General features: G+C 40.5%; 1 protein-coding gene across 1 annotated transcript; it reads right to left on the reverse strand.

The window, feature by feature from the left end:
• Positions 1-2,962: 2,962 nt before the first annotated feature.
• Positions 2,963-9,881, reverse strand: LOC105895688. The gene is made up of 2 exons (XM_012822366.3): positions 9,656-9,881; positions 2,963-3,991 (listed from the first exon to the last, which is right to left on the reverse strand). The coding sequence occupies exons 1-2, from the start codon at positions 9,879-9,881 to the stop codon at positions 3,051-3,053; spliced, it is 1,167 nt and encodes a 388-aa protein (XP_012677820.3). The 3' UTR covers positions 2,963-3,050.
• Between the last annotated feature and the right edge of the window lie 1,678 nt (positions 9,882-11,559).

The following is an 11,559-nucleotide window of genomic DNA, read 5'->3' on the forward strand; positions in this document are numbered from 1 at the left end:
TGATGATGAATAGAAGGGAGATGATCACTACTATAGGCTTCTCCTTAGCTTAATGGCGATCTCTAATATATTATTACTTTATGATAATTTCCTAGTTCTAATGGGTTATTATTAGGGATGCACCGATACCGATACCAGTATCGGTATCGGTGCCGATACTTCGTTAAAATACTCGTACTCGTTTTGAATTGCCGATACCAAGCACCGATACCACTCATCAGTATTTCACTGCATCAAACTGGCCGGGCTATGCTGACACAAAATGTGATTTATTGTCCTACCTGTCCTACCACTCTCTGCCAGACTAGTAAGTAGCTTATTTGCCGTCTTGTGTTGCATTTGCTTGATGTTTGACTGTGTTAGGAAAGTTTGTCATAGTGTCAAAGTATTTCAGTATACAGGTTTCGCTAAATTTAGCTGCTAGCATCTCGTTAGCGATTAGCAATTCCGTTGAGCTGCCTTAACGGCGATTTGGGCTCATTTTAAGATAAATGACGACGACAGGAGTAAGGCACAGTGTAAGATCTGCACTGCTACGGTGTGGAGGGACGGAAAGGAAAGTACTTTGTTTAACACAAGCAATTTGATTAAACATCTGAAGACACACCATAGTGCTTAGTACACAGCGTTCACTGATGCTAGTGGCGCAAGACCGAAGCAACCAATCTTAACTGACGTCTTGCAAAAGAAAAAAACGCGCACGCACACACAGAGAGAGAGGTAGAGAGAAAGACTGTGCCACATAGGTTAAGTGATTGTTTGTGTACTTGAGCAGGAGATTCTTCTGATCCTTTTGTAACTGAAATGTGCTCTTGTGCTAATCTAGTAATAGTTCTGTTCACTTTTTGTTAAGCAGACTGTGTTGTTAACTATGCAGCAAATTGAATTGCCTTTATCTGGTTATATTTGCATTTTGTCTCATGTGATGATATTGTCTGTTTGAATGCTTTTTTGTGTGTTAAAACCAGAAAGCTCTGTTTATTTTTGGCTTGGGATAGCCTTCTGTTAATTTTGTACTATAGGCTTGACATAATCTGCAGAGGATAAAATAAAATCTGCCTCCAAATTAATTGCACTTTCATGGAGACCAAATCTAAGAAATATCGGTATCGGTACTCGGTATCGGCAAGTACACGAATAAAAATACTCGTACTCGTATCGGTTTGTAAAAAAGTGGTATCGGTGCATCCCTAGTTATTATAACTTAATTAAATATATAACTAATATGCTTTTTAGCACTGCGCTACACCTGTTTGCTTCTCTGCGTGGGGAATCTGTTACGGGCTCTTTTCCCTCAAGGGTAGCAGTGTCCCTTGTTTGGCCCCTGTACTACTGCGCCTTCTTCCCTGACCACCTGTCTCCACCACTCTTTCAGATATCATTTACCTGTCCGTATGTGATCAGACTAATGATCACATATTTATAATGCATTATTCTCTTAAAATTATAACCATTAACTGACATAATGTATCATAAAGGTCGTTATGAGTCATTGTGAAGACATACATAGTTATGAGTGCTACAATGACTTATAGCTACTTCATAAGACATTTTGAATGCCCTTATAGGGCCTTAAAGAGGTGGGTTTCATAGAAAGTGTAACTGATAAATTGAAAAGATGCGTTGAGACTTACAGACTACATGTGGCTTATTGGCTATCAATATATCATACGTCTGTCAAGAGTACAGTAACACCCATAAACACAGGCGTTTGACCTGCTGTAATGAGTACATTTCAGTACTACTCTGAATATGAATTCTGGACTTTGTTGTATGTGTGACTATTATCAGCTCTGGGTAATCGGTAGCTAGGGTGAAGTCATCATTTATGGTCCTTTACAGCTTGGCTGATGAAGTCTGCTTGAAGTGGGTCGGTCATTTCATTCATTAGAACTAAAAGTTTTGCTGTGAAGTCACTGACATTAATGCTATGATGGAAATGGCATTAAACACGCAAATAAACTCTTACTAGACATGAAAACATATTTTTCCAGTAGCAAGAAAATATAACAATATTCAACAATATTTCCAGTAAGAAGAAAATTAAGTTTTATACTTCATAATTATAATGTTGGAACTTTTTCACATGATGTCAGTGATATGGAGCCATGCTGGATAGCTTTGAGTCACTTGTAATTTTGTAACATGTGATTCTTATAGCCAAGTATCATAGTGTAAAATGTGCTGATGTTGGCATTGGGCATTGGTTTGTTTGTCCGTATTGATAAGGTGTTACTGGAGATAAATTCACATTAATATATCAGTTGCCATGTAGGGGAGCCATTGAGCTGTTTGTAACTGAACTGTTTGAATTGAATTGAATTGAATTGATTTGAATCCTCACATAATGCCCTGCTCATATTGAAGAAGTAGATTGATAGCACAGTACTATATTAGTGCAGCAAAATACTATACAACAATTGTATTTATACTGCTGCATAAAAGTGCATTACACAAAGTGGAAATTACTGAAGTCTGACAACAAATGAAGAGTGAACTGCAGAGAAAACAATGACACCGACAGTGGCTATGGAGGACATGGATTTAAAGGTGCAGTCTGTGACTCTAATCCAATACACTTTTTGTCAAATTCAGAGAATTGCTTCTTCCAGTCCTCCAGCTGTCTAACCCTAGTTACACATGTGACCTCACTATATTATTGATTCAATCATGTATTTCCAGTATTTACTCCGAAACATTTCAGTTTGAAAATGGTTGATTTGCTTATGTTTGTTCAGCACATTATTCATCACTACTTAACATCATTTCTGAAAGGAGACATAGAGAGAGATCTGTGAGCAGAAGTTACACAAGCAGCCTGAGTGTGAAGAGAAAGAAAATGAACAAATAATGCTCTCAAATTGAAAGACCACACTCTTGATTAAAGACAGGAAAAAAACTCCATAAATATGAATTTGTTGATGAAGCATTGCTCAATATTTCCAATGATGACACAGAAGGATTCAAGTTTAAAAGTGCTTTATTTGAGCATGATCATGAAGCATATCATTTATCATTTGACAACATGGGCACATGGCAGTGTGTTTCCTTCAAAGAGGAAAGAGCAGGAAGCCACTGAAAGTGCAGTGATTATTAGAACTATCAGTGAGCTTGTAGCCTTTAGGGAGTCTCATGTTAACTACATCTCCCGCCTCCAACTGCAGAGTCACACCACTGGAGACATAGGATGGACCTTCAGAATTTCTCTCCCACAAAAACATGACCTCCTTTCCATTCTTATACATCCTGATTTGCACATAGTGTTCTGGGAAGTCCATGACTGTGAATCTAAAGTAGTAGACTCCCCTGACTGGAGCTGTGAAGTAGCCGGTCATGTCGTTGTAGGCCTGTCCAACATTGGTGATGATTCTAGTGAAGACCAAGTTCAGCTCAGTGGTCCCAGACTCTATTCTTCCTGAGTTAGTCAGACCTGCTGAGAATGCCACTTTGGGTTTCTCTCTAATCTCTTTCTTCAGATTCACTACTTCAGTCTCAGTGGCTGCCAGTCTGTTCTTCACTGCTGTCAGCTCTGCCTCTTGTGCTGCATGTTCCATTTTGAGTTTCTCCACCTCAGTCTCACTAGCAGACAGTCTGATCTCCACTTGGGTTTCACCAGTGTCCATCCTTGTCTTCAGTTCTACCAGCTCTGCCTCTTGTGCTGCAGTGTCTTTCTTCACGGCCTCCATATCAGTCTCAGTGGCTGCCAGTCTCTCAATAACTGACCTCAGATCAGCTGTCTGTGCTGCAGCTTCTTTCTTCAGATTCACCACTTCAGTTTCACTTGCAGCCAGTCTGGTCTTCACAGCTGTCATCTCTGTGTCTTGGGCATCATTTTCAGCCTCTATTTTGTGCAGATCATCCTGAGTGAATCTCAGAGTCACCCTCAGCTCCATTACCATGTCTCTGAGTTCCCTGAGCTCATCAGAGTCGTCCAGCTCGGTAGTGGCTGTATCAGCAGCAGCAGCCCCAATGCTCTGGCTCTCTGTGTGAACTTCAGTGTGAGCTCCACACATGGAGAGCAGCAGCACCAGCAGTGTGATGACAGCCCTCATCTTTAACATCACTAGTAGTATTTGCAGTAGTAGTAGTTGTAGAAGACTGTTAGTCTCTCTCCTGAGACACCCTCTTTTATATACCTCAGTTACTCATTATGTAAAACATTTCATGACGTTTGAGGTTAAATAAAGTTCAGGGACACTGAATTAGAAATTGTAGATTTTCCAGGACATTTCTGGTTATCAGTTTTGTGGGAAATACAAACCTGTCACCCATAATGTAGGACAGGTGGGGCTTCATATTCTGTTCATCAGGCTGCATTGTCATACCAGAGAGGAGGGAAGTCTCTAGAAACATTTAGACTTAAAAAGGAAATGTTTAGAACTGGATGTAGAAAAAGAGATATTTTTTTAATATGGTTGTTTGTTTAGGGTGTTTCTTCCTGCCTGTAAATCATGTATCCCAGCCAGGGGCGGACTGGGGGAAAAAAGTGGCCCGGGAGTTACTGTCAGACCGGCCCACTCAATACACGGCGTGCGGCCCACTCAGTACACGGCGCGCTGCCCACTCAATACACGGCGCGTTGCCCATTCAATGCATCGCACGTATCGACCAGTCAGTGTCCTACTTGGAAAAATACCCATACACTTAACATTATTTTGGATGATTACAAATAAATTACATCATTTATGTTTTTTTTTTTTATAACATTTGGATCCACCAATTTGCCTGGGTGGACACATGGAATAAAATTATACTGGCTATTGTAACACTCCAAGGTAGGTATAGTTTGCTAGATGAATAGGCTTAACTCTGGGCTAGTATCAGATGGATACGTATAACTACAGAACATTAAGGAATGAATATCCACACAATAAAGAAACTGGAATCAGAGGGTAGAATTAGTATGAACTATATTGTAGAAATGAACAGAATAGAACATACGATGGGGTGTGAACATCAGTGGTATCAGTAGTGTTGCATGCTGGGTGTGTGATTGTGTGTGTGTGTGTAGGGGTGTTGAAGGTGCATAACAAAACAATAAGTTAAGTAACAGAACCTAAACTAACTCTGCTGGCCCGGGTGCATTATAGTCACATGATAATAAAAACAATATCAGTATACTCATGTGTTATTATGACCTCACTATCTAATCTAGATAACATATTAACATTGTTTATAATGTTAGTGTTGTGTGTAACACGGTGATCTTAGCATAACAAGCTAGCTGGTTACCTTATTTTACATAAGTTATTAGAAATTATAAGATTGCCCTCTTTACAACATACCACCTTGCTCATCGATTGTAAACAAGTGACTACGGCTAACATGTTTAAATAGATCATCTCGATGATGACAACAGCGCCAGCTTGCTTATTTTACCAGATCATAACGTCTCAATTTTGGACATTTATCTACCTAACATTAGCTAGGCTAGTTGGTAGTGAACGTTACCTCATCTGTGAAAAGCAAGCTAACATTGGCCAAGTCAACGCCACAACTTACCTTGTATCACTGTCACTGTCACGCGAAATAACAGTCGTAAATGGCCCAGAGTTTTCTTAAATGCAATTCCTCAAAACTACCAGATGCCCCACGGGCTGCTCGTGTTAGAAGGGCTGACGGCACACGTCACTACGGTAGCGTGCCCTGGCGGGGCGTGTATGCAAATTCAGGTGCGTTTAATTTAAGAATCCTCATCCTCAATCCGCACAGCTGAGAACACTTCGGCTGTGTAAGAACCCATTTTCAGGTGTTCATTAATAAGGTGGAGATCGTTTCTTACGTTGAATTTCTGAATTCCGTAAGAACACATTTCAGAAGACACTTCAGAACATTTTCGAAAAATAGGCACCATGAGTGTGAATACAGATCGCGAGGAGGAGTATAAAAATCAGTCAGTGATTCAATTTTTAAAGATAATAGAGGAAATTATACGTGTTCTGAGTAGTATGGAAAATCGTTGAAGGTGCCGGCGGTGTAAGTTGGAAAGCCGGTTGGTGATGGAAGAGGGCCGGTATTTTGGACCATCTCAACCTCGTCGGCCCACCGGGGATTCCCCCGGTATCCCCGATGGCCAGTCCGCCCCTGATCCCAGCTAAGAAGGCATGCATACATGTGTTTAGTAGGAGCAGCAGAGGGGGAGGGACTCTGAGCTTCAAAACAGCAAGCCGACGGCCAAATCCACTGACTACAGGGTGCTATTGGTATGTGTCAGAGCGTTATCAGATAAAACATTTGAACACTTGGCCATTCGTCCTTGGGCACTGAGCAAAATTAGAAAGTGGACAAATACAATGTTCTTAATGGACTGTGTACACCTGTTACAGATCACACAGGGGGAAACTTGGCTATTGTATACTCTGCTATTGTATAACCATTCGTTTTGAGGAATAATAAAAAATGAGGAGGTTTGTCAAGACAGTTTGATCCCTGACCCTGAAGACCCCACCTCTCCCACCCAAAGAGGGGCACTATTGGTATGTGTCAGAGCGTTATCAGACAAAACACTTGAACACTCTTTAACATCACTCACTCGACTCTAAATATGAATTCTGGACTTGTTGTATGTATGACTATTATCAGCTCTGGGTAATCGGTAGCTAGGGTGAAGTCATCATTTATGGTACGTACAGCTTGGCTGATGAAGTCTGCTTGAAGTGGGTCGGTAATTTCATACATTAGATATCAGCTTTGCTAAAAGCTTTGCTGTGAATTCACTGACATTAATGCTATGATGGAGATGGAATTAAACAACGAAATAAACTCTTACTAGACATGAAAACATATCTTGCAGTAAGAAGAAAATACAAAAATATTCAACAATATTTCCAGTCAGAAGAAAATGAACAGGCCCTCTCTGAGAAATGAACACGGTGTCACAAAAATATTGACTGAGGGGGTGTGGGTCCAGTTTTACACTTATCAGACCCTCCAGGAAGTTGCGATGTTGCGATCGCACCAATTCACGCAAATTCAACGATTCCCCGCGAATTCAGTGCGACGTTGCAATTTTAACACATCACCGCAACTTTCCCGCAAATTTGACAAATTATTGTCGTCTCCCACAACTTTCTCCCTTCCGCTACTCCAAGGGCAGAAATTCTGCCCTGTGGACATGGTGCAGACACTAGCAGAGTTCTAATCCGTTGTAAACAATGAGAATGGCTACACCAGACATGGATATTGAACACAGCCCAAGTCCACACTGAAGATTCCGAAATAGATCTGGCTTCAATTTTTTATAATTTTCCGCAAGGTGTGCGTGGCCCTTTTTACATAGAATCTAAAATAATGGATTACTTAAAATTGGACGACTTTAAATTAATATATGAAATTGAACAACATAAACACCTGTACGGATAAAATAAATCAACAAGGATAGCAAAACAGATTGATAAGCATAGAATGAGAACGGCAGAAACGCAGGCAGGACGTCAGGTGACGAAACAGATCAAAGGGACGCAGGCTGGTTTTTTTTCGTTTTATGTGAAGGCTGAGATATTCATAACATTTTATTCAGTCTTACTTGTGGTCCTTTTGTAATACCAACAGGTGCACTTCGTTGTGGATAAGTAAATCCTATGTACTGTTCCCCCTACGTGTTTAGCATAACATAGCATAACTAGCTATGTTTCTAGATAACTGTCTAACAGCTGTTGCCATTCCCACGAGACGAACATTTGAATGATGTCAAAGTAAAAGTCTGTTACTATACTGTGTTCATTTCCATAACAACAATTCAAGCAATATACATTTTCTGACCTAAATAAGCAGAGGGCAGAACAGCCTATTATGCTACATTTTTGTAGTCCTGGTAATCTTTAGTTTGGCATGTTGGTAAGGTTATTTAGAGGACCATTTCTCAATGTTTTTTTTTTAAAGAATGTTTCTTTATTAATTCTTTATTTTTCAACAAATAACTCAATTATAATTACAAAGAGGGAAATTCGCAACTTTTATTGCAACTTTCACTTGCTCCCGCAATTTCATCGCAACAAACACCTAAAAAACACCGCAACTTTCACCGCAACTTGTTGGAAAAGCCCCCGCGAAATCAGTAATTTTAGGCCGCAACTATCACAAAAAAGGCCCGCGAAATCCTGGGGGGACTGACTTATATACCAATTATAATGGAACTTTTTCACATGATGACAGTGATATGGAGCCATGCTGGATAGCTTTGGGTCACTTGTAACTTTGTAACATGTGATTCTTATAGCCAAGTATCATAGTGTAAAATGTGCTGATGTTGGCATTGGGCATTGGTATGTTTGTCCGTGTTGATAAGGTGTTACTGGAGGAAAATTCACATTAATATGTCAGGTGCCATGAAGGGGTGCCATTGAGCTGTTTGTAACTGAATTGTTTGAATTGAATTGAATCCTCACATAATGCCCTGCTCATATGGAAGAAGTAGATTGGTAGCACAGTACTATGTTAATGCAGCAAAATACTATACAACAATTGTATTTATACTGCTGCATAAAAGTGCATTACACAAAGTGGAAATGACTCAAGTCTGACAACAAATGAAGAGTGAACTGCAGAGAGAACAGTGATGACCACCGACAGTGGCTATTGGAGGACATGAATTTAAAGGTGCAGTCCGTGACTCTAATTCAATACACTTTTTGTCAAATTCAGAGAATTGCTCCTTCCAGTCCTCCAGCTGTCTAACCCTAGTTACACAGCTGACCTCACTATATTATTGATTCAATCATGTATTTCCAATATTTCCAATGATTACTCCGAAAGATTTCAGTTTGAAAATGGTTGATTTGCGTATATTTGTTCCGCACATTATTCATCAATACTTACCATCATTTTTGAAAGGAGAGAGAGAGAGAGAGAGAGAGCAGAGATCTGTGAGCAGAAGTTACACAAGCAGCCTGAGTGCGAAGAGAAAGAAAATTAACAAATATTGCTCTCGAATTGAAGGACCACACTCTTGATTAAAGACAGGAAAAAAAACTCTGTAAATATGAATCTGTTGATGAAGCATTGCTCAAAATTTCAAATGAAGACACAGAAGGATTCAGGTTTAAAAGTGATTTATTTGAGCATGATCATGAAGCATATCATGTATCATTTGACATCATGAGCAGTTGAGCAGTGTGTTCCCTTCAAAGAGAAAAGAGCAGAAAGCCGCTAAAAATGCAGTGATTATTAAGATTATCAAAGAGCCTGTAGGGTCTAGGGAGTCGCAGGTTAACTACATCTCCCGCCTCCAACTGCAGAGTCACACCACTAGAGAGATAGGAGTGATAATATGGGTTAGTTCTCTCTTGCAAATACATGACCTGATCTTCATTCTTAAACATCCTGATTCGCACCCAGGATACTGGGTCATCCATGACTGTGAATCTAAAGTAGTACACTCCCCTGACTGGAGCTGTGAAGAAGCCGGTATTGTCGCTGTAGGCCTGTCCAACATTGGTGATGATTCTAGTGAAGACCAAGTTCAGCTCAGTGGTCCCAGACTCTATGTGTCCTGAGTTAGCCAGACCTGCTGAGAATGCCACCTTGGGTTTCTCTGTAATCTCTTTCTCCAGATTCAATACTTCAGTCTCAGTGGCTGCCAGTCTGTTCTTCACTGCTGTCAGCTCTGCCTCTTGTGCTGCATGTTCCATTTTGAGTTTCTCCACCTCAGTCTCACTAGCAGACAGTCCGGTCTCCACTTGGGCTTCATCAGTGTCCATCCTTGTCTTCAGTTCTACCAGCTCTGCCTCTTGTGCTGCAGCTTCAGTCTCAGCGGCTGCCAGTCTGTTCTTCACTGCTGTCAGCTCTGCCTCATTGTCAGCCTCTATTTTGTGCAGCAGATCTTTGGTGTTTTGTAGCTCATACTCAGTTAAGATCAGAGTCACCCTCATCTCCACTACCATGTCTCTGAGTTCCTTGAGCTCAGCAGAGACGTCCAGCTGGGTAGTGGCTGTATCAGCAGCAGAAGCCCCAATGCTCTGGCTCTCTGTGTGAACTTCAGTCTGAGCTCCACACATGGAGAGCAGCAGCACCAGCAGTGCGATGACAGCCCTCATCTTTAACATCACTAGTAGTATTTGCAGTAGTAGTAGTTGTAGAAGATTGTTAGTCTCTCTCCTGAGACACCCTCTTTTATATGCCTCGGTTACTCATTATGTAAGACATTTCATGACGTTTGAGATTAAAAAAAAGTTCAGGGACACTGAATTAGAAATTGTAGATTTTCCAGGGCATATCTGGTTATCAGTGTTGTGGGAAATACAAACCTGTCACCCGTAATGTAGGACAGGTGGGGCTTCATATTCTGTTCATCTGAGGCTGCATTGTCATACCAGAGAGGAGGGAAGTTTCTAGAAACATAGACTTAAAAAGGAAATGTTTAGACCTGGAGTATGGTTATTTGTTTAGGGCGTTTCTTCCTGCTGTCAATCATGTATCCTAGCTAAGACGGCATGCAGACCTGTGTTTAGTAGGAGCAGCAGAGGGGGAGAACGCTGAGCCTCAAAATCGCAAGCCGACGACCAAATCCACAGATTACAGTGTATCAGACGTTATCAGACAAAACATTTGATCACTTGGCCATTCAAAATTAGAAAGTGGACAAATACGATATTCTTACTGGACTGTGTACACCTGTTACAGATCACACAGGGGGGAAAACTCGGCCTAATATCCTCTTGCAACCCCACTCTGCTATTGAAAACCATTCGTTTTGAGGAATAATAAAAAATGAGGTGGTTTGTCAAGACAGTTTGATCTCTGACCATGAAGATCTTTGGGTGACTTGGAATATATGGAGTTATATTCTGGAGGTCCAGATAAATGGACTACATTTAGTCAATATAGATATAGTTTGATTTAGATTAGACTAAATGTGTTTTTTATCTATTATCTTTTACTAACTCCAGCCCTCTCCCTCTGTTGTTTCTGCCATCATCAGCAGGTGAATTAATGTTTCATCCAGAAGAGTGTAAAGAGAGTATATTGTATACATTTAAACAACATTAGCTTCACCAGTACCAGGAGGTGTGTCTGCCTGCCAGTCCCTTATAGCCTGTCCAAACGTAGGCAGGCGGCATGGAGTGGGGTGGGCCTTGGAGAGAGGAGATGCTGGGTTTCAAAACATCAACTCTGCCAGATCCACTGATTATAGTGTAGTTAGGAGACAGAAAAACTTGATTACTTTCAGCATGGAATATATTCATGGCCACTAATCAATCAAAAAAGAGCACTGACACTTTCTATGAAGCCTGCCTAAGGGCATTATAAGGGAATTCATTAATTAAAAATAGCTATAAGTCATTGTAGCACTCATTATAACTATGTATATGTCTTCACAATGACTCATAACCACCTTTATGATACGTTATGTCCGTTCATTATAAATGGTTATATTTTAAGACAGAATAATGCATTCTGTGATCAGTAGTCTGTGTATCTGTGTCATAATGCATCCTAGCTAACTTATGTAACTAGAGTTATGTAGAGAAGTATATTGAGACTTGACTGCTATTTCACAGTGTTAAGCCATAGCCATAAGTCATTGTAATACACTTTATAACCATGTACGGAGGTCTTTAC

Source organism: Clupea harengus, chromosome 4 (genome assembly GCF_900700415.2).
Source record: "Clupea harengus chromosome 4, Ch_v2.0.2, whole genome shotgun sequence".
Classification (NCBI taxonomy): Eukaryota; Metazoa; Chordata; class Actinopteri; order Clupeiformes; family Clupeidae; genus Clupea; species Clupea harengus.

Coding starts and splice junctions, on each gene's coding strand:
- LOC105895688 (XM_012822366.3), bottom strand. CDS start 9,881: ATGGTAGTGGAGATGAGGGTGACTCTGATCTTAACTGAGTATGAGCTA. Junction 3,992..9,655: donor GGAGACCGGACTGTCTGCTA/GTGAGACTGAGG, acceptor CTCACACTGAAG/TTCACACAGAGAGCCAGAGC.